Raw genomic sequence first — 23,787 nt, 5'->3', positions numbered from 1 at the left:
GGCATGATGACTTCCCGCGTCCTGGTTGTTATGCCCCTCTTTATGATGCCCAGCATCCTGTTGGCTTTTTTCGAGGCTGCTGCGCACTGTGCAGATGGCTTCAGTGATGCATCCACCAGCACACCCAAGTCTCTCTCAAGACTGCTGTCTCCCAACGATGCCCCCCCCAATTTGTAGTCGAACAACGGGTTCTTTTTCCCTATATGCATGACCTTGCATTTTTCCACGTTAAATCGCATTTGCCATTTGTTTGCCCAGTCTTCCAGCTTGTCCAGGTCCCTTTGTAGGTCCTCACACTCCTCCCTGGACCTAACTCTGCCGCACAGTTTGGTATCGTCTGCAAATTTTATAACCTCGCACTTTGCCTCCTTTTCCAGGTCATTGATAAATATGTTGAAGAGTAACGGCCCCAGCACCGATCCCTGTGGCACACCGCTCGTGACTCCCCGCCAGTCAGAGTATTGTCCCTTTACTCCAACCCTCTGCAGTCTACCCGACAACCAGTGCTCGATCCATCTGTGCACATCCCCTCCCACACCGTGGTTCCACAGCTTCCTAAGCAGCCTTTCATGTGGCACCTTGTCGAAAGCCTTTTGAAAATCAAGGTAAATGATGTCAATAGGTTCCCCATTGTCCACCCGACTGCTTATTCCCTCAAAGAAGTACAGAAGGTTCGTTAAGCATGACCTTCCCTTACAGAATCCATGCTGGCTTGTTCTCAGTAGGCCATATCTCTCGATGTGCTCGCAAATACCGTCCTTGATCATAGCTTCCACCATCTTCCCTATAATTGAAGTCAGGCTCACCGGCCTGTAGTTTCCGGGGTCACCCCTCGATCCCTTCTTGAAGATAGGTGTGACATTCGCCAATTTCCAGTCCTCTGGTACCTCTCCAGTTTTCAAGGATAGGTTGCAAACATGCTGGATTGTGCCCGCTATTTCTTGTCTTAGTTCTTTCAGAACCCTTGGATGGATCCCGTCCGGGCCCGGCGATTTGCCGCATTTTAACCTGTCTATCTGTTTGAGGACATCCTCCTTACTTACCTCTATGTGTTCTAATTTTTCAGCCTGTTCCCCACTCATGAGCTCCTCTGAGTCCGGTATATTAGATGTGTCTTCTCTCGTGAAAACCGACGAGAAGAACGTGTTCAACCTCTCAGCTACCTCTTTATCCTCCTTAATCACTCCCTACTACTTTATCCTAAAGCAAAAAAATAAAAAATATAAATTTTTTCTACCATTGTCATGTGGTTTCTGCTTTCCTTATCTTCTTGTCATTCTCTTCCTTCCATCTACTGTCTGCCCCTTCCAGAAAATGTCTGCCTCCCTCTGCCATCTCTCCTCTTGCCCCCCTCCCCCTTTGGTCTGGCATCCATCATCTTCCCTCTTGTTCCCTCATGGTCTGGCATCTTTCTCCTTCCCTTCCCTGTGGTTTTTAGCATCTCTCTCTCTTCTCATTTCCTCCGCTCAGATCTGATATCTCTGTCTCCTTCCCCGTTCTTTGGCATCTTTTTCCTCTCTCTTCCCTTTCCTTGTCTTCCTTCTCTATTTTCTGCCTCTGTCTAAATTCAATTCTTTCTTACTATTCAGCCCTCAATTTCCCTCTTTTCACTGTATCTACTCACAGCTTGCCACCCCTTTCTTTCACCCCTCCACTATCTCACTAACTATCTTCTTCCCCCCATCCAGCATGTGGGAAAGCAGCAACAGTGGTGAAGTGAGGGCTGGGCACAAGTTCTCCCCACTTCCATCATCTGCTCTGCCCTGCTCCCTTTTGTCTTCCTTCTCCCCACTTCCATCATCTGCCCTGCCCCTTTCTTACTACATCCATCATCTGTAACGAACGCGGGTAAGAAAGGCAACAGCAACTGTAATTTTCCAAGCGGTGCTGCTTGCCCAAAGCTTCCCTCTAGGGGAAGCTTTGGCAAGCAGCACCGCTTGGAAAATTACAGTTGCTGTTGCCTTTCTTACCCGCGTTCCTTGCTTATCTTACTTTCCATCGATGGGGGGGGGGGGGAAGGCATGCATTGCTGATCGATGCTGGGGGTGGGGGCCATCACAGTTTAAAAAAAAAAATTTGGTTGATACCCTCCTTCATCGAGCCCTAGGCATGTGCCTACTGGGCCTATTCATTAATCCAGCCCTGGCTGTCACTCTTCTTAGCTGCAATGCTAAACAAGTAAATGTGAACAAATAAAAATTAATATTTAGTCTGTGATGCTGCCTTTATCAGCCGATTACCGTTCAAAGAGACGAGTGACAATGTGCAGGGCCCACTTCTTACATTTCCACCATACCAGCTCTGGTCTGTCATCTTCATCCACCTGTAGAGTATCCTATCAGAGAAATGGATTGTACATGTTAGGCCACATGGAAACGGAAGGACTCCTTCAGTATAAAAGGGTTTCAGTTCTATGGCAAACAATCTTATTCCCAAAAGTAACAATATAACTATTGCAGGAGGCACAGAGAGGCCTTCACAATTAAATTTTTAGAGAAATCCTTATAAAATCAGATTTACTTCGTCTTCCGGCGGTCCCGCCCTTTCTCTGACGTCAGACGTCAGAGAAAGGGCGGGACCGCCGGAAGACGAAGCAGCTTAGACGCAGGGCTCACAGAAGGGCCGGGACCACCAAGAGGAAGCAGCAGGACACCGATAGGAGCTTCTACATGATGAGTGGGGGGTCGGGAGGCTGTGGGGGTGCGAGCGGTCCTTCAGGGTGGGGGTGCGGGTGGGAGTGCGTGCGAGTGGTCCTTCGGGGTGGGGGTGCGTGCGAGCGATCCTTCGGGGTTGGGGTGCTAACGGTCCTGCGGGGGGGTGAATCGGACGTCGGGGGGGAACTATGTAAAAAAAATTTTTTTAAACGCGCTCACGCGTATAACACGCCAGGTTATGCACGGTTTGTAAAAACCGTGTATAACACGCGCGTTATATGCGTGAAAATACGGTACATGCTGGACCACCAGGCTCTTTAAAAAAGGTACCTGCAACAGGCAGGTGTTTTGTTTTAAACAGGTGTGGTGGTGCTGAGAGGTGGGGGGAGGGGGTTGAAAAAGTGCAGCAGGAGGGTGTTTTACAATGCTAAGGGGGGGGAGGGTACAAATTTTGATTCTTTGCTACATAAGATGCACCGAAATTTCCGCCCACTTTTGGGTGGAAAAAAAAGTGCAACTTATAGAGCAAAAAATATGGTAAAAGGAGCAATAACCTAACCTAAATTTAATCATTTAAAAAATCCTCAACATTATTGATAAACTTCTTCCTAAACTATATAACAGTGTTTAATTCTATATTTATTATCAAGAGATACAGCAAAAATTGTGATGGGTTAAAGATCTGTCAAATTTTTAAAGGCAAAGTAAGACATTTTAGTAATGGGGAGGGGCATTTTTGATATGATATCTAAATCCAAGGTTAGATGTTGCCCGGAAGGCAACCAAAATTTAACAGGGTTGGTTTTGGGCCTGTAGGCTATAGGGAAGTTAGGTTAATTTAGGCTTTATTACATAGCTGTCCAGATCAGGCCTGTTGTTTTTGTTTTTTTAATAAGAATTAAATTGTCAGATCTGATGGCTCAAGGAGAGAGAAGCTGGCAGTCATGTAACTGTATTCGTAGATATGTTTACAAGACAAGACTGTGCATTCAAAACCTGCTAAGTGCAATAAATCTTTTACAAATGACAAAAAAAAAAAAAAAAAAAAAGAATTAAATTGTCAGCATTAATGATCTAAGCTGGTGTATTGAAAACACTGCAGTGTGGATCTGGATTGTTTATTCTAAGTGAGAATATGGGACAGAAGAATCATGGTGAAAAATCATTATGGTCATGATGATCTTGGACAATTATGTCCACCCATGTGAAAGGTCACTTGGACACACAAAGTCAGAGGCGTGAAGAAGTACAAGTTTTATTCACAGCATGCATGCTGGACCCCTGAGCTCCAAGCTGGCTCAGAAGTGCCGAAACCAGGAAGTTACAGAGATATTTATTCATTTTTCTGGCTATAAAACTGAATTCTAGAAAAAGCTTTTCACGTGTTACTTTTCTTAACACTCATTGGTTCTAAGCTCACACTAGCAGGTCACTAGCAGGACACCTATCTAACTCTAACAGTTAAATGTACAGAAGGGCAGGGTACATATGGCTCAAACTCTTATCTATTCAGCTTACAATGTGGTAGGGCAAGGACATACATTTCAGGCAGATGCAGTCAATAGATTATACACTGTTTTTAGCTATGTAGGCCAGAGCAATATTTTAAACAACAGTTAACTATTTCATGACCCTACATTCCCCCCTTTCAGGCTGGCGTACCTAAGGAGCCAAGCCTGACAAAATAAAGTTAGGGGTCAGGAAAGTCAGGGTCCCCAGTGGGTAAGGGATGATACTGGGAGAGGGCCAATGCAGCAGTGGAACGTTTGACAGCAGAGTCCATAGTTCAGTGGAGCAGCTTTATGGCTATGGGGACCACACAGGGCAGGCAGCAAAGGAGCAGAGAAGACAGGGCAGCAACCAGCAAGATGATATTCAGTGCTGAACCAGAGGGCAACCAGGAGCTGAAGGTACCAGAGATCCAGTCTGCAGTAAGGTCACGCCAGGTCTGGTCAGGAACATGAGCCAGTTTGGTGATACGATCCACATCGTTCTCAATCACTTTACTCAAGTTCAAGGCAGCAGTTGGAGAGGTTGAATTTATCACAGGCACAGCAGCTAGTAAATAGTCCAAAGCTAGACGATTCTGATAAATAGCAGTGCGCATTTTAGCTTCCGCTCTGCCAATGGTACTCAAAGCTCGGGAGGTCTCATTGGTTATCAGTTCAAGTACAGCTTATAGACAAATAATGCAGTTCAGCATATAGATTGGGGTCTGATAGCCCCAGGTGTCATCCTCGGTCCACGTGGCAGGTCCATAAGCAGCAATGATCCGTTCTGCAGGCCAGTCATCACCCCATTCACCTATTTTAAGGGAATTGGTGGAAGTAGACCGCTTTTGGCGACCTCTGGTGTTGAATACAGGGGCTCCCAGGTGTTCACCATCGGGAAGAAGCTGCGACGAATCATGCAAAGCACACATGTACCAGTCCATTAAGCAGGCAACCAAGAGTAGGCAAACAGATCACAGAGCCAATATCAACTATCAGGAGCTGACCATCATTCATAGGAAGTTCCATTAAGCAGTGTCTGAAGGGCTGAAGACAGTGGGAAGCAACAATGGAGGTTGACAAGGCCCATCGTGAAGGTCGTGGACCTGACGTAAAAGTGAGGGTCTGTGAAGTCAGGTTTAACATGTCCAGCTGCTTTGCCTCCCATAGCCACTGTTCTCCCATACCAGTCCCTCCTCATACAAAATAATTGCTAACATTAAGAGTCTGACCTATAGTTTCAGCAAACTATATAAACAGATTTCTAGTGATTACAGGATATTAGTATCTACTTTCATAATTTCATAAAACTGGGGAAACACCACAGAGTGATAGACAGGAGCACATGAGTGGGATACAATTCGGACATATACATCAGTACCTGAGTCTCACCTTTTACCATCAATATACAATGCCATGCAGTCTCTGGCCTTCTGGACTTGGACATTGGCATTCCAGTTATATGGGTCAGTGATAGTGAAAACCATGGGATTACAGTAGCCTGTAGTACACAAGGGGCCGGAGCTAGGACCTATAGTAAGGGAGGCAGACGGGGTATTAGGGGGATATTTGTGTGTGTTATTGTAGGTGGCCCACAAGACACTTTCTCATAAAGGACAGGCTCCACCATTAGTGAAGGTTTCCTCATAGGGGCAGTTCTTAAAGGCATCAGGTTACAATAACACAGTTAATCTAGGGAGCCACACAAAACTGTATTAGGGGTAGTACCATGACCTTGAGAAACATCAAATAGCACACATGTATCACAATACAAAGACACCGGGTGAGTGGGGTCTACAATAAGAGCCTAGTTGATAAGTGGACCCTCAACATTATAAATGCAGATTTCCGCCCACTTTTAAACTTCATCACCAGTAGGTTGAAAACAGAAAATACCCTCAAATGTTTGACACTGTACTTAACCCCTTCATGCAAACAAACATCAGGCAAAGGGCTAGGGGCACTTGTTAAGTACAAAATACAGAAGAAAGAAACATAAGTGAGGGCAACACAAATATCATATATATATATATATACTAACATAGGAAACTCATTTTTCTTTCAGGCACAACTTAGAAAACTTCAAACAGTTATACTCAAGACACTTGCTAAAGGCAGTGGTGAACCACAGGCAGTCAATTAAACTCAAACACTTATAAAGAATTATATTCAGAACACCTGCTAAGTACAGTGGTAAATATTCAGAACTTTTGAGGTCTTAGAAAGCTTCAGCTGAAGATCCGTGTTGTAGTGGAACCAAGTTTCATGTCCGGACACCTTTGACAACTGTAAGAAAAGAAATTAGGACAGTAAAAGGACCTATCCACCTAGGTTTCAGGTGGTCTGACTTCCAAGTTTTAGCCATACTGTATTTCCAGGGAATTACCCATGGACTTGTGTAGCTATCGGTAGTGGGGCCCTTTCCAGGACCCATTTATGGAGCTCTTGAAGGGCTTTAGCTAAAGACTGGACCTGACTCTGGAGGATATCTGATCCCAGAGTAGCACAGGAACCAGGATCTGGGTTCACAATGGGTGGTTGCCGGCCGAACATGAGCTCAAATGGGGCTTAGATGGGATGCATCTAATCTGAAAAAGAACAGAAGGCAGCAGGACAGACCAGGACAGATTAGTTTCTTCAATTCATTTTGTGAGAAGGGTCTTAAGAGTTCTGTTTATTCTTTCGACCTGACCAGAGCTCTCAGGATGGTAAGCAGCATATAATTTCTATTCAATTTGGAGGGCCTGAGCAATTTGTTGGACAACATCGGCAATGAAAGCAGGGCCATTGTCACTGCCTATAAAAACAGGGAGACCAAAGCACGGAATTATTCAGGAGGTGTTTGGTTACGTCTCTGGCGCGTTCAGTGCAAGTAAGGAAGGCTTTGACCCATCTAGTCAGGGTGTCTGTGAAGACTAGGAAGTGACTGAGGGAACAGGAAATGGGCATGTGGGTAAAATCTACAGACAGAACCTGCATCGGATATGTTCCAATAGGTTGGTATCCAAGAGGTGGCAGTCATCTGATTGGGAATTTTATTCTAGAACCGACAACACACTGTCGGACCATATTCCGGACTAGCTGATCAAGGTGATTGATAAAGAAATGTCTCTTGAGAGTCAATTTTCATAGCGGGTTCTCCAGAGTGTGCCAGATCATGGCATCTTTTGACAATCGTGAGGGCCAGGTGTTGAGGAATGAATATGAGGGTACCCGCTGTGCTTGCGTTTGAAGTGTCAGTGTGTGGGTCTGGATTGGCATTTGAATTGGCGCATTTTGTATCCACCCTCCTTTCAGGACAGACTGGCCCAAAATAATGCATGCCCAAGTCTGTTCCTGAGAAGCGTACTGGGGTGTAAGGGAATCCAGAAAAGGAATGATTGTATACAGAGGGGCCGAAAGAGGGGACAGAGACTGGCAGCTCGGGCTGTGCGGTTGGCAAGGGCATTGCCACGAGAGACAAGGTCCGTCACGTGTCTGCAAGCATGGCAGTGCATAACAGAAACACGTGAGGGTAGTTGTACGGCCTCAAGAAGGTCAAGAATGTGGGGAGCATGATGGATCAGTCGGCCGGAAGCTGTAATGAAACCTCGATATTTCCAGATGGCCCTATGGGAATGCAAGTTAAGGAAAGCATATTTGGAGTCAGTATATATATTGCAAGACTGAGAGGCAGAGTGGCGCAGGGCAGAAGTGAGGGCATAAAGCTCAGCTTCTTGGGCAGAAGGACCAGAAGGCAGGGGCCTGAGTCAGAAGTTTTTGGAGGCAGCGAAAAGACCGCTCCTGAAGTTGGGTCCAGACAAAAGGGGCTGAGTCAGCGCCTTTGGTGGAATCATACAGAGGACGAGCAATAGTAGAGAAATCAGGGATCCAGATGGGACAGTATCCTGCAATACTGAGAAAGGTGCTCAGAGCCTTGCAGTTATCAGGGACAGGGAGACTACAGACAGCCTGGACACGGGTGTAGGAAGGGACCTGGTACCCTGGGAGATTTGAAAGCCAAGGTAGGTGACATGAGGAAGGCATACTTGAAATCAATATAAATATGGCCACAGGAAAATTTAAAAGGCAGACCCACTATCTGAAAGACTCAGATAAATAATAATAATAACAGTTTATATACCGCAATACCGTGAAGAGCTATGTGGTTTACAAAAGATTAGAGAAGGTACAAAATAATTGAACTTAAGATGTCTACTAACACATAGGAATTGTTCTCAATCCCTATTCTATATCAGGTTCCTATCCCAAAGAGCTGACTTGTAAAAATTAAGTAAAATGCAGTTCTGGATCCATCCACTAAGCAGGGTAGTCTGACACAAGCGCTCTCTAAAGCAGCAGTCCCTTCACTATCAGCTGACTGGCAAATATATTTACTTCCTTATAAAAGCATTCCTAAAAATTACATTCTTACCTAAACTTACATGATTTATAAACAGAAATACAAAACAAAGATTGGAATATACAGTAAAACTTTGGATTGCAAATAACTTGGTTTGCAAGTGTTTTATAAGACAAGCAATGATTAAATTTTAACTTGCTATACAAGTAACGTCTTGCAATACACGTACATACAGTATAGAAGCATCACATTTTTACAACTGAGCCAATGGTTCCTCTCTATATGTCGCTGCAGGAATGCAGTGACTGTTCCAAACGAGCAAGGGCTTGCAATACAAGTATGTATATTTTTGTACACTAGTGCCCTGGAATACAAGCATGCTTCTGGAACAAATTATGCTCCCAAACCAAGGTTTTACTGTACTCACAAGTTTAAACACTGTTCATTTTTTTCTTTTTTCTTTTTTTGTTACAATCAACATGGGTCTCAGTAGAGACTTACTCCCCCTTCCTACAGAATTTCACAAAGGAGAGAGAGAAGTGCATAAAGATCAAAGAGATCAAATTACAGATGTAGTCCTTTTCAGAATTTTTAAATTTAGACAAATAACGTCTACATTTAGACAAAGAACTTCTTTTTAGCATGGAATATAAGTTCCAGAAATCATATTTTTCGTTTACATACATTTCTAAATATATATAAACATTTTATAACATAGCCAAAAACTTTAAATCTAAAACTACTTATCTGTTTCAGGAGAAACCGCATTTGAAGTGCTAAACACTTCATGGCCCTTATCAGCACAAAAGGAAAAGTACTCTCCTCTCATGCTGTGAACAACTGACAGTTTAAACTTCACTAATACATTTGGACAGACAGAACTCATAAAAAACCCGGGATACTGCAGGACTTGGGAATCAGATGAAGGGAAGAATTTGGCATGGTCTGAAGCAAGGACGGTGAAGGATTTTCCAATTGGAATGCAAAATAGGCTGACTGGAAGAGGAACCGACAGCAAACGAATGCATAAAAACTTGACGGGTTATGTCCTCTTCCAGGGAGCCAGAGGGGGCCAGCCCACACCAAATATCGGCCATTCTAACTGGCACAGACAAATAAGGGTTGATTTGTTAAGTATAATCAAAGACAAATTCCTTTTTTAAAATTAGCTAACATATCAAGGGATCCCCACAGGTAGACAGACATCTCCCCATTGTGCAATGGAGGACAAAACACTTCCCTGAATTCCTGGCCCCGCCCATCTCTGGACTAGGGAAACGCAGTACTAACAGGTCCACACTCGCTTCGTCCTCAAGGACGTCTCAGACACTCTCAAACACACAAAACACAACAGATTTCAGTTCAGTTACTCAACCAGAAAATAACAGTTCCTAGAATCCTTCCCCACAACTTTTCAGCGACAGATCACGTGGCTTACTAGGCAGGAGACGAGAGACAGGATAGGGATGATCAATCCCCACTTACCAGATAGTGGCCACTCCAGGTACAGATACAGATACAGATACAGATTCTTGTACTTTAAACTGAGACTAGATAAGTCAGTTGAAGCGGTCCAACGTCCTGAGGTCTGCCAACCCCCCAAAAGGAAGGCAGCCAGCTAAGCAGACATATCAGCCGTAGGACCAGAAACAAGTGACCAATCGAGTAACCAGTGGTCAAGAGACCTTCAAGTCCCTGTTCGGGCGCCAAATGAAAGGTCACTTGGACACACAAAGTCAGAGGCGTGAAGAAGTACAAGTTTTATTCACAGCATGCATGCTGGACCCCTGAGCTCCAAGCTGGCTCAGAAGTGCCGAAACCAGGAAGTTACAGAGATATTTATTCATTTTTCTGGCTATAAAACTGAATTCTAGAAAAAGCTTTTCACGTGTTACTTTTCTTAACACTCATTGGTTCTAAGCTCACACTAGCAGGTCACTAGCAGGACACCTATCTAACTCTAACAGTTAAATGTACAGAAGGGCAGGGTACATCATGGCTCAAACTCTTATCTATTCAGCTTACAATGTGGTAGGGCAAGGACATACATTTCAGGCAGATGCAGTCAATAGATTATACACTGTTTTTAGCTATGTAGGCCAGAGCAATATTTTAAACAACAGTTAACTATTTCATGACCCTACACATGAAGTGGTCAGACGATAGGTCTGCTGAGATTCCTCTTTGATGGACCGATCAGAGAATGGGTTGCACATGCTTAAGCTGACTAGGCCTTTGCATCATAAGACCAATTTCTATAACTTAATCCTCAATATGCTGGACCAATCATGAACTGCCAAACTTCATTATAGAGAGAAAAAGAATCCAACTGGTCTCCAGTAAGTGTCGAGCAAACAAAAAGCAAAAATGGAAACTGCAAAACTGATATACTTGATGCAGGCTCTTTATTGAGTCAATAAAATGCTGTTTAAAAGTCACTGCCTCCCCCCTTTTTTTTTTTTTTTGGGGGGGGTCCTTTCTGTTGTAGCCCATGGGCCACCAGAGTTCAGGCCTATGGAATTTGTGAGACCTTTTGATCGCTTTTATATATTCTCTGGAGGGGGGTGTTTGCATTCGGGGATTCTGGTGGTTGCTGGAAAACTGTGTAATGTTGGATGTTCTTTTCCTTGTTCTTGTTGCATTCTTTTGTTCTCTGTACTTTTTGCATTCGCAATAAAAAAGATTTGAACATAAAAGTAGTCCACCTTTGTTCTTGGGAAACAAGGACCCAACACGGTCCATGTTTCGATTAAAACAGCTTCCTCAGGGGTCCTATTGAGATATAAGGGAGTGTTAGCTGATGGATGAATGTAATGGCTGAAGGAAAAATGAGTGAGAAGAGAGTAATTATTGTGACAAGTGAAATAAATTGAAGGAATTAAGTGAATACTAATTTGGAGTGAATGTATTGTATAACTAGTGATGTAGGTGCTGATTTGTAATCATGTGTACCAAAAAAGAAATGGGGAAGGGACACAATCAATCAACTTCAGGAACAATCAATTGATTTGAACATTGTAAATCAATGATACATATATAACATATATTGTACATAAAACAAAGCAGGCATGACAAGGAATCTTCCAATCCTTTTTCATACTGGATCCCAACACAGTCCGTGTTTCAGCTAAGGTAGCCTTCTTCAGGGGTGTATGACGGCACCAGAAAGCACAGTTACTTACTGTAACAGGTGTTATCCAGGGACAGCAAACAGATATTCTTAACTCATGGGTGACGTCACCGACGGAGCCCCGGTACGGACACTTTTAACTAGAAAGTTCTAGTTGGCCACACCGCGCATGCGCGAGTGCCTTCCCGCCCGACGGAGGAGTGCGTGGTCCCCAGTTAAGATAAGCCAGCTAAGAAGCCAACCCGGGGAGGTGGGTGGGACGTAAGAATATCTGCCTGCTGTCCCTGGATAACACCTGTTACGGTAAGTAATTGTGCTTTATCCCAGGACAAGCAGGCAGCATATTCTTAACGCATGGGTGACCTCCAAGCTAACAGAGAGGGAGGAGGGATGGTTGGCCATTAGGAAAATAAATTTTGTAACACAGATTGGCAGAAGTGTCCATCCCGTCTGGAGAAGGCATCCAGACAGTACTGGGTAGTGAACGTGTGAACTGAGGACCAAGTGGCAGCCTTGCAGATCTCCTCGATGGGCGTGGAGCGGAGGAAAGCCACAGAAGCAGCCATAGATCTGACCCTGTGGGCCGTGACAGCACCTTCCAGTGAGAGACCGGCCCGAGCAGAACAGAACGCAATGCAGGCAGCAAGCCAGTTGGAAAGCGTCCGTTTAGAGACAGGACGACCTAGACGGTTAGGGTCGAAGGACAAAAAGAGCTGAAGTGACGAGCGGTGGGCCCTGGTACGGTCAAGGTAGTATGCAAGGGCGCGTTTACAGTCCAGCGTGTGTAACGCCTGTTCCCCAGGATGAGAATGGGGCTTAGGGAAAAAGACAGGCAACACAATGGATTGGTTGAGGTGGAAGTCCGAGACCACCTTGGGTCAGCAACCAGTGCATACAGCTCACTAACCCTCCTGGCAGAGGTGATGGCAATGAGGAAAAGCACCTTCCATGTCAGAAATTTGAGTGAAGAGGCTCAAACAGAGGTTTCATGAGGGCTGATAAAACCACATTTAGGTCCCAGACGACTGGAGGAGGTTTCAGAGGTGGTTTGACATTGAAGAGGACTCTCATGAACCGGGAAACCAGGGGATGAGCCGTAAGCGGTTTTCCGAGGATAGGCTCATGAAACGCAGTGATGGCACTGAGGTGGACTCTGATTGAGGTGGACTTGAGGCCAGCATCGGATAGAGAGAGCAAATAGTCCAGTACAGTTTCCACCGCCAATGAGGTGGGATCGTGGTGATGCAGGAGACACCAAGAGGAGAACCTGGTCCACTTCTGATGGTAACATTGGAGGGTAGCTGGTTTCCTGGAGGCATCCAAAATGCGACGGACAGGCTGAGACAGATTCTCTGGAGAGGTCAGCCCGAGAAAAACCAAGCTGTCAGGTGGAGCGAGGACAGATTGGGATGTAGTAGAGACTGATGCTGCTGTGTAAGTAGAGTAGGAAACACAGGAAGAGGAATGGGCTCCCTGGAGCTGAGCTGGAGCAGGAGGGAGAACCAGTGTTGGCGAGGCCACCGAGGAGCAATGAGAATCATGGTGGCTCTGTCCCTGCGGAGTTTAGATAACGTCTGCAACATCAGCGGCAGTGGAGGAAAGGCATAGAGGAACCGATCCGTCCAGTCGAGCAGGAATGCATCCGGGGCCAGACGATGAGGAGAGAAGAGTCTGGAACAGAACTGGGGCAGCTGATGGTTGTGAGGAGCTGCAAAGAGGTCCACCTGAGGAGTGCCCCAGCGAGCAAAGATGGAGCGGAGTGTGGGAGGATCCAGAGTCCACTCGTGAGGTTGAAGGATGCGGCTGAGATTGTCGGCCAGGGAGTTCTGTTCGCCCTGGATATAGACAGCCTTGAGGAAGAGACTGTGGGCCGTGGCCCAGGTCCAGATGCGGATGGCCTCCTGACAGAGGAGGGGAGATCTGGTGCCGCCTTGCTTGTTTATGTAGTACATGGCGACTTGGTTGTCTGTGCACAGGAGAAGAACCTGAGGGTAGAGAAGGTGCTGGAAGGCCTTGAGAGCATAGAACATGGCCCTGAGTTCCAGGAAATTGATGTGATGTTGGCGCTCCTGATGGATCCAGAGTCCCTGAGTGCGAAGATCTCCCAGGTGAGCTCCCCATGCATAGGGGGAGGCATCTGTGGTTATGATCATGGAGTGAGGGGGGTAGATGAAAGAGTAGACCCCTGGAAAGATTGGAGGAGTTCAACCACCATTGAAGAGATTGCTGAAGAGACGATGTCACAGAGATGGGATGAGAAAGAGGATCCATGATCTGTGACCATTGGTTTGCTAGAGTCCACTGAGGTGTCCTGAGGTGGAGTCGTGCCAGAGGAAGTACATGGACCGTCGAGGCCATATGGCCCAGGAGGACCATCATCTGCCGAGCTGGGATGGTTTGATGGTTTGATGAAGGAACACCTGACGACAGAGGTGGAGCAGGGCCCGTTGTCGGTCGGAGGGGAGAAACGCCCTCATCAGAGTGGTGTCAAGAACTGCGCCAATGAACTGAAGTCGCTGTGAGGGAAGTAGGTGTGACTTTGGGTAGTTGATCTCGAACCCCAGTAGATGGAGGAGCGAGATGGTGTGATGAGTGGCTTGTAGCACAAGCGGAGATGTAGGCGCTTTCACCAACCAATCGTCCAAGTAGGGGAACACCTGGACGTCGTGAGACCTGAGGAAGGCCGCCACCACAATAAGGCACTTGGTGAACACCCTGGGTGATGATGAGAGGCCAAAGGGTAGCACTTTGTACTGATAGTGACGGTGCTGTATCTGAAACCGTAGGTAGCGACGTGAAGTCGGATTGATTGGGATGTGAGTGTAGGCCTCTTTGAGGTCCAGGGAACATAGCCAGTCGTGTTGAGAGAGAAGAGGGTAAAGCGTGGCAAGGGAGAGCATTCTGAACTTCTCCTTAACCAGACACTTGTTGAGGTCCCTGAGTTCGAGGATGGGACGGAGGTCTCCTGTCTTCTTGGGAACCAGGAAGTAGCGGGAGTAGAATCCCTGACCCCTTTGGTCCGGAGGCACCTCTTCGATGGCATTGAGAAGAAGGAGGGATTGGACCTCCCTCAGGAGGAGGGGGGTTTGGGAGGAGTGAGAAGCAGACTCTACGGGAGGATTGTCTGGTGGAAGAGTCTGGAAGTTGAGAGAGTAGCCGTGGCGAATGATGTTGAGGACCCATTGGTCTGATGTGATGACCTCCCAACGGCTGAGGAAGATTTGGAGGCGACCTTCGATAGGCTGAGGAAGAGGCAATGATGGTGGGAGACTGGCTATGCCCTGGAGGAAAAAGTCAAAAGGGCTGAGAAGGTTTTGACGGAGGGAGAGGCTTGGCAGGTTGGTGAGACTGTGAGCGAGCCTGAGTTTGATGCTGTTGACGAGGTCGGCGAGGCTGCTGTTGAGGCGGGTTGAGAGGTCTGGCCGAGAACCTGCGTTGGTAGGAAGACTGCTGTCTGTAGGGGCGAGCAGGCGGGGTCTTCTTTTTAGGCTTCACCTAGGTCCCACCTGGTCTCGTGAGCCGAGAGTTTCTGGGTTGTTGAGTCCAGGGACTCCCCGAAGAGTTCATCACCAAGACAAGGTGCATTAGCCAGGCGGTCTTGGTGGTTAATGTCGAGGTCAGAAACTCTCAGCCAGGCCAGACGCCCCATGGCAACAGCCATGGCAGACGCTCGAGAGGTCAGCTCAAATGAGTCATAAATGGAGCGTACCATTAATTTCCGGAGTTGGAGCAGACTGGAAATTTGTTGTTGAAAAAGAGGTACCTTACGTTCAGGAATGTATTTTTGTAAGGCGGAGAGTTGTTGCACCAGATGCTTCATGTAGAAGGAGAAGTGAAAGGTGTAATTATTTGCCCTGTTGGCCAGCATTGCATTCTGGAAAAGGCGCTTGCCAAACTTATCCAAAGTTTTTCCCTCTCTGCCAGGAGGGGTGGAGGCATAGACACTGGAGCCCTGAGTTTTCTTTAAGGTGGACTCCACCAGGAGAGATTCATGGGGCAATTGAGGCTTGTCAAACCCTGGGATGGGAATGACTCGATACAAGCTATCCAATTTGCGAGGGGCCCCAGGGACAGTGAGGGGGTTCTCCCAGTTCTTATAAAAAGTTTCCCGTAGGATGTCATGTACGGGTAACTTGAGGAATTCCTTGGGAGGTTGCTCAAAGTCTAAGGCATCGAGAAAGGCCTGTGACTTTTTAGAGTCGGACTCTAAGGGAATGGAAAGAGCAGCAGACATCTCCCTGAGGAATTTGGTGAACGAGGACTGTTCAGGTTTTGAAACGGTATCAGTCACTGAAGGTTCCTCGTCCGTGGAGGAAGCGTCTTCCTCGGTACCGTGTGGGGATCCTTCCCATAAGTCTGGGTCCCTGATGTCGGGGTGCGCATGGCGGGACATCGGTGTGGAGGGCTCGGCATGGCGGGTTTTGGAGAGAGACTTGCCAGAGCGGACCGAGGCGGTACCGGGTGAGGAAGACCGGTGCCGTACCTGGTACCGAGAAGGATCGGCATCAGAACGGGTCTGTACCGTAGGTTGGGAAAGATGTGGCTCAGCCGAGAGGACCGGCATGGAAGAGTTGAGCGGTACCGAGGGGGTCGACACCGATGGAACGGTGCGAGGCTCGACCGGTCCTGTACTGGAAGGTGCGGTGCCAGTAACGCAGGCAACAGTTGTTGGAGTTGTTGCTGCAGCTGCTCCTGTAACTGGGTTTGGAGTATGGCAGCAATGCGGTCGTCCAGGGGGGGCACCGGTACCGCTTTTTTCTTTTTTGGTACCATAGGTGCCGCTCTACGCTCCGGCGATGAAGAGGCCGATGACGAGACACTCACCGATATCGGAGCGGAGCGTTTGCGGGGTCGATGTGGTTCCGGGGTTGCCGGTGTCGCAACCGTGGCAGGAGGGCGCTCAAGGGAAGTGGAAGGCTTCTTAGCCGGCTTACCTGGGACCAGCGACCCCGAAGAAGGATCCGGTGGAGTCGAAGTAGTCAGTGTCGACTTTTGCGGTGCTGTCGACGTGGCGGCAGATTCCATGGCAGATCCGGTACCGAATAGAATATTTTGCTGGATCTGCCTATTTTTTAAAGTGCGCTTTTTAAGCGTAGCACAGCGGGTGCAGGTGTCCGCCCGATGCTCTGGACCCAAGCACTGCAGGCACCAATTGTGCGGGTCGGTAAGAGAGATCGGGCGTGCACACCGCTGGCACTTCTTAAAGCCCGGTTGAGGGGGCATGAAGGGAAACACGGCCTCCGCAAAATCAAAGCCGGAGGCCTGTATGGTGGCAACAGGCCCCGCCGGGGCCGGCCCGAAAAAATAAAGAAAACTCAACGAGTTTTTTTTTTTAAGAAAATTAACGGGCTCCGAAAGGAAAAAAACTGAAAAATTGAAAAAAGTACGCGAGCGGGAAGGCAGAACTAAGTTTTCAACAGCCGTTGAAACACATGCGACTTCTTTGCTCCGCGGAAACGAAGAAACTGGGGACCACGCACTCCTCCGTCGGGCGGGAAGGCACTCGCGCATGCGCGGTGCGGCCAACTAGAACTTTCTAGTTAAAAGTGTCCGTACCAGGGCTCCGTCGGTGACGTCACCCATGCGTTAAGAATATGCTGCCTGCTTGTCCTGGGATAATGTATTCTTCAAAATTGCATTGGACATCGAGTAACCCTTTTGGTTTAATTATTTGCATTCTGGCCCCATCTACTGAACTTCATTCATACACCTCTGAAGAAGGCTACCTTAGCCGAAACACGGACCATGTTAGGGTCCAGTATAAAAGGGTGGAACCAGTGCTGGTGAGAGTCACAAAGACATGGTATGAATGGTGTAAGTTGCCATGTGGGTGTCGAGAGGACAAAACATTTATTGATAAAATGTAGCATGCGAGCATAGTCAATCTCTGAACTGCCTTACGTACCAAGGTGTTTTTTATTAGAAAAACAAAGTAGAGCACAACGTGCAAAAAAGTCTTTGGGGAGAATAAAAATTTAATGCGAAGTTAAAAGTAAATATTTTATCAAAGATGTTTATAAATATCTAAAACAATTTATCACAGAATGTACATTACAAAACATAATCATCAAATATATGAATAAACCTACATTTTTTAATGAAGTGCTCAGACCAATCACCTTCGTGCTCAATGGGTTCAAGCAACAGTGGCTCATGGGACCATCACAGCACTCCAAAAGTCCCGTACCACTCAAAAACTTCAAATAAAGCCAAGGTACTTATCTTTGCCTCATCAGCGGTGTTATTCCATTTCTGCCACTTCTTGCTACCCCTTGTATGCTGTTACGCCATACTACACTCCCCTGTGAAGTGACCCCCTGATCCGGATTTTGCAAAATGCTTCAGGAGGGAAAACTGAAAACACACAATACAATAACAGTAAATATCTAACTAATACAACACTGAAGTGCCACTGAGATACCTCAAATGATCAAACCTTAAACATTCAAAAAATATATGAAAAATAAAACAAAAATCTCAGCTTAATAATATCTCTCAGAGACTGAATAGACAGGGAAGGACAACAGCCAGATCCACACCAGGGCCCCACCCTCTCTTAAGCTAGCTTTAAACTAAATTCACAGGTGATATCATTCATTCAAGGGGGCGAGAAAGAAAAAACAAACAAACTTAAAAGGGCCCACTATTTCTTAAAATTCCAGCACACATAGAGAAACCATCACAGTTTAAACCATTCAACTTCAGCATTTAACCCCCTAGGTTGTAAGGTCTGCCACTCAAAGATAAACCACTGCTCCCTAGTGAGCAACTTTTGAGAAATATTAAACTCTGTGAATGATTTAATCTGGCACAACACTGTATGCTTCAGATCAGCTTCGGTGTGGCCTTGTGCATGACAATGAAAAACCAGAGGGGCTTGCGCACGATTTCTCCTAATATTACAAAGATGTTCAGCAATTCTTAGTTTAATGGCTCTCTTGGTGTGACCAATGTAAAAATTTACAGCAAGAACACAAAATACAGTAAGCTACAGCATCAGAGGTACAAGTAGTATTAGACTGTAAGATATATATTTTTTTTACTGTCTGGAATTGGTATACTGTCTGACATGAGTATGTGATCACAATAAACACAGCTTTTATAGGGATGGTGGGGAGCCAGTCCCTGTTGGCTCCCAACCCCTCTGTTTTTTATTTTTTCACCCAGGTTAAAACCACAGCAAAACGCAAACTTAGGCACCATTTGCAAATTTTCATGAACCGAAAGCATAGTCCAGTGTTGTTTATTTTTTGCAGCTCTGCACTGAGTAGGGAAGAAAACAGACCGGGGTTCTTTCTGGCTGTTTAGGAGCAGAGTGTAATAACCACTCTCTGTTATAGTACTTAGCCCCTTCCATGCATCTTTGATGACGTTAACTGGGTACCACCATTGTAAAAAAAACTATTCGCCAGATTTTGTGCCTGATCTTGAAACTCACAATCATCTGAGCATATCCTTCGTATCCTCATAAATTGACCGACAGGAATACTGTTACGCAAAGATCTTGGATGATGACTTTGATACAATAATAATGTGTTTCTGTCTGAATTTTTCTATGAACTGTGGTTACAAACTGCTTCTGGGCTAATTGAACTTCAATGTCCAAAATAGTGATCTTATCATAAGCAGACTCGTATGTAATTTGATTTTAGGATCAAAACCATTTAGCTCCTGCATAAATATTTCCAATTAGGTAGATGTACCTTCCCAAACAAAAAAACACGTCATCTATAACGCGCTTCCATATTCGGATCATTTTAAACTGATCGGATTTATAAACCCATTTTGCTTCAAAGTCGGTCATGTAGAAGCATGCAATAGAGGGGGCAACTGTAGCCCCCATGGCCACCCCCTTAATTTGAAGGAAAAACTGCTCCTCAAATATGAATAATTGTGATAAATAACCATCTCAGCTAATTTCAGTATCATTTGTTGTTTCAACACAGATATCCAATTTCGGTAAATAATTCTGAAACAGGGATACAGCAGCTTCCTGAGGGATGTTTGCATATAAAGCTGTAACATCAGCCATTACCATCACCCACTTATCCCCTGCATCTGATATTGAGTTTGTTGCAAGATCTTAAGGAAATGAGGAGTCCTTTACATATGATTTAGGGCTCCTTTTGCGAAGCCGCGTTAGCGGCTTTAGCGCACATGACTTTTTATCACGCGCTAGCCGAAAAACTACCGCCTGCTCAAGAGGAGGCGGTAGTGGCTATCATGCACTATTACGCGCATTAAACCACTAACATGGCTTCGTAAAAGGAGCCCTTAGTCTGAGCCACAAATCGCATCACAGATTGATCCACATATTTGGCAAGGGCTCTAAAATAGAGTCCATTCCTGCTACAATAGGGCGAAAGAAATCTGGATCGGGGAGTGTAGCATGGTGTAACAGCATACAAAGGGTAACAAGAAATGGCAGAAATGGAATTACACCACCAAGACAAGACAAAGACAAGTATTTTGGCTTTATTTGAAGTTTTTGGGCAGTACGGGACTTTTGGAGTGCTGTGATGGTCCCATGAGCCACTGTTGCTTGAACCCATTGAGCCACATAGGTGGTTGGTCTGAGCATGTCATAAAATTTTTTATTCATATATTTGATGATTATGTTTTGTAATGTACACTCTGATAAACTGTTAGAGAAGCATTTGCTTACACAGAGGGTTTTGTATTATATTTCTCCCTATTTTATAAATATCTAAAACCATAATAATATCAAGGGATGGTTAAAAAAAAGGAAAAGAACAAGCTTTGTATAAAAATTAAAATTAAAAACAAGGATACATAAGATTACATAAAACTACAAACGGGGGTCTGTAAAAAAAAAAAAAAAGCAATGAATTAAGTCATATGGAATAAACAGACCTCATTTTTGATTACTGGACCGGAAGAGCTATATGAAACATAATACAGCATTACTTGGACAGAAGCCGTGAGGTAGTCGTACAGACCTTGTGTTTAGTGTTTAAAAACGAAAATAAGAAGAACAAAAATGAATCTTATACCTTGGAATAAAACGTTGCTCGGAGAAAAGTCATGGGATGGTCAAACGACCTTATATTAAAAACCAGGCCGAAAAAAACAAAACCAATCTTACACCTTGGAACTTGTAGGACAATATATAATAAATAATATTATTTTACATGATAGCATGGTCTAAAAACAGACGCATGAAACTTGTGAGAAAAACAAACTAATAAAGGCGCGGCATGCCCATGGAGGGACCACTCCGCGTACCCGAATGTGAAATAGCTGGAGCGCTAAAAGCAACAAAAAAAATACATAATATAGATGATGAAACATCATGGCATGTGAAAATAAAAGTGGAGAAACCAATCATTTGTACTTACCAGTGCATGTTAGTCACCGGGATAAAAACGTGGAAAAATACATCTCATAGCAATGTTTGCCACAAAGTGAAAGAACGTTGCGGGAGACCGGGCTTTAAGTCTTTGTATGATGACATCAGGCACTAGGAAGCGCAATATGATGAATGAATGGAAACTACACTGGTGAATTTTGAAAGTGCACGTGTGCGGGACAGTCATTAATACTGAAGATGGTGTGAATGTGAATGGATAAGTTAGTCTGTGTTGCATCAGGAAACTGTGTCGATCAGAAGGTGTGCTGTGTGTGGAAAAGACTTAACCATATAATGAACAAGATATGTGTGATGTACACTGCTAAAAAGGATGTGTCACAAACTTAAATGCATATAAAATATATGTACAATGTGAAAAATATATGTAAAAAATAGAGAATATAAACAAATAAAATGATATATGTTAAAAGAATGTAAAATTTGGTTCTTCACATAAGAATTGAATATGCCAAAAGTCAAAACAACAAAAAAAATATGTTAAATAAATTGTATCAAACTGGGGGAAACATATCAAGAAATAAGAGACCGAAAAGTTCTGTACATTTGCATTGATAAACAGAGCAATATAGGAGATCATAGCAAAACATGCATTAATAATGTTAACAATTAAATAACTGGATATTGTACAATAAATTCAAAGGTAACATGGATTGAAACTGCCATCCCAGAACACACACACAAAAAAACATAAATGTGTGTCAATGTTATAACTCGATGAAATATGGCATAACCTTAACCATACTTTCTTAAAACAACCATGCTATTGCATGTGCCACAAGAAGATACCAAAGACAGCTAAACTAACATTGATGGAAGATCATTGGAAAAAATGTGCTGCTAATGTTAATGATGAAACAGCTGGATGATATGCAATGGATTTAGATGTAATATGGATTGAAGACACCATATCGATCCACATAACCTTGATAATTCTTTCTTAAAACACTGTGATATGCCACAAGAAAGTGCCCAGAGGGAACTCACGCAAACACAAATGATGAAAAGGGAATCTCACCATAACACTTAGAAAGTGATTAAGGATGAAAGCTTCATTACAGCCATATTAGCCTGTCTACAGCCAATGACAAGACTTATCAATAATGACTATGGAGACAAATCGTATATAACATGGGATTTCCTAGATATTAGCCACAGCAGTATGAGTGAGAGTCAGAATGAGAGAGTGAGAGTATGACAGAATGTGATAAAGAATTGGTGGCCTCTAGCCCTGCAGAGGGACTGGAAAGATGTGTGATGGAGAAAGATGTCTTGATGGGAAAGGGGGGGAGGGGAATAATGATCTCTCCTTAGGCAGAGGTGAGAAATTTCTATTTCAAACTGAAGTAACAGAAATACTGCTATAGTGAAATTCTGTTTCAAATCAGACTCTTTCTGGAGCATTACTAGACAGACAGCAACTAGCAAAGTTCAAATCCGTTCACTAAACACGGGATAAGCTAGACACAAAGGCCAGATCCTATAAACAGCACCAGTATCGGTGGCTGCCTAAGAAACGGAAGCCAATCGCATGCTAATCATGCACCAGTGCCATTTGCAAAATCATGGCTGTTTAAAAACAAAACAAAACAAAAACAGGCGCCTTAAATATAGGCCAGTATATTTAAAGGCCTACATGTAAGGCGCTGTTCTTATGCTTATGGACATGCATAGGGATGCCTATGGGCACCTAAGGCCACTTCTTGCACAAACACCTCCATAGGTGCAAGACTGGCACCTTAGAACGGCACCTTCAATTTTTTTTTTTAAAAACATGCCCCCTCATTGGTTAGTTAGGCAGCAACAGGGCACCTACCACCGCCTAACTGCTGCACGTCATGTGCAGAATTTGGCTGAAAGTTTTTAAGTTTCTACACATTTCTTTAATCAGACCTTAACTAAGGGGGGGGGGGGGTCGGGGCAGGAGGGAGTAGATATCCCTCCTGCTGGCTGATGTTGCTGAGTGGTTCCCTGCCACAGCTGTTCAGCTAATCGCAGTAGGGGGATTTCCTTGTTGCGATCAGCTCAGCGGCCACATCTATTTGAAATGTAGGGCAGCATCTGCATGGCTCTAGGGAGACACCTAGGGGCAGCTTAAGTTCGCCCATGACCACTTCTGGGTGAAACCACATTCACGCCCAGCCTTCAGCGAGCTTAATTGTCCTGACACATCTCTCTTAATTGTGACAAACATCTACAGTGTAGGCACCTGCCTCAGGTTTTGGGTTTTTGTTGGGGTTTTTTAAAAAAAAACCAAAAACCATGTCTCGATTGGTAGACAGTGGTAGGACTACCGCCACCTACCATTGGGATGCTGTTTATAGAATTTGCCTGAGTATGCAACAGGAAGCTTAGCAGATAACAGTCTATCATTAAGACCCAGAGAACCATTATTGTGAGCTACAGGGGAACAGAGAGAATAAAGCAGCAGCAGAAATTGGTGAGAAAATGGTGGGGCTACTGAGTGAAAGCTTCTAGGTCTGCACTGGAAGTTGTCTGTATGTGGAAAGAATGAATATTTTGAAAAAGCAATTACTTACCGTTAACAGGTGTTATCCAAGGACAGCAGGCAGATATTCTCACATGAGGATGACGTCATCCACGGAGCCCCGGCACAGACAACTTTAAATGTGTATCGCCTCTTTAAAAACTTGAGAAAGTTTGTGAACTGCCCGCACCGCGCATGCGCAAGTGCCTTCCCACCCAATGCCACTCGTGGCTGTTCAGTTCCGTAAGCAAGCTAAGAAGTCAACCAGGGGAAGTGGGTGGGTTGTGATATCTGC

The 23,787-nt window shown here is 45.0% G+C and overlaps 1 protein-coding gene across 6 annotated transcripts in view; it reads right to left on the bottom strand.

The window, feature by feature from the left end:
- IPO8 (importin 8) overlaps positions 1-23,787 on the bottom strand; it is a 441,493-nt gene that overhangs the window by 292,355 nt on the left and 125,351 nt on the right. For all 6 annotated transcript variants that reach the window (XM_033950674.1, XM_033950671.1, XM_033950672.1 and 3 more), the window contains exon 7: positions 2,241-2,335. In XM_033950674.1, coding sequence (XP_033806565.1) covers positions 2,241-2,335 — 95 coding nt within the window. The remainder of the gene's footprint in view (positions 1-2,240; positions 2,336-23,787) is intronic.

This window comes from Geotrypetes seraphini, chromosome 7 (assembly GCF_902459505.1).
Source record: "Geotrypetes seraphini chromosome 7, aGeoSer1.1, whole genome shotgun sequence".
NCBI lineage: Eukaryota > Metazoa > Chordata > Amphibia > Gymnophiona > Dermophiidae > Geotrypetes > Geotrypetes seraphini.
The sequence above is the reverse complement of the archived record's forward strand: the minus strand, read 5'-3'. Positions and strand labels throughout refer to the sequence as shown.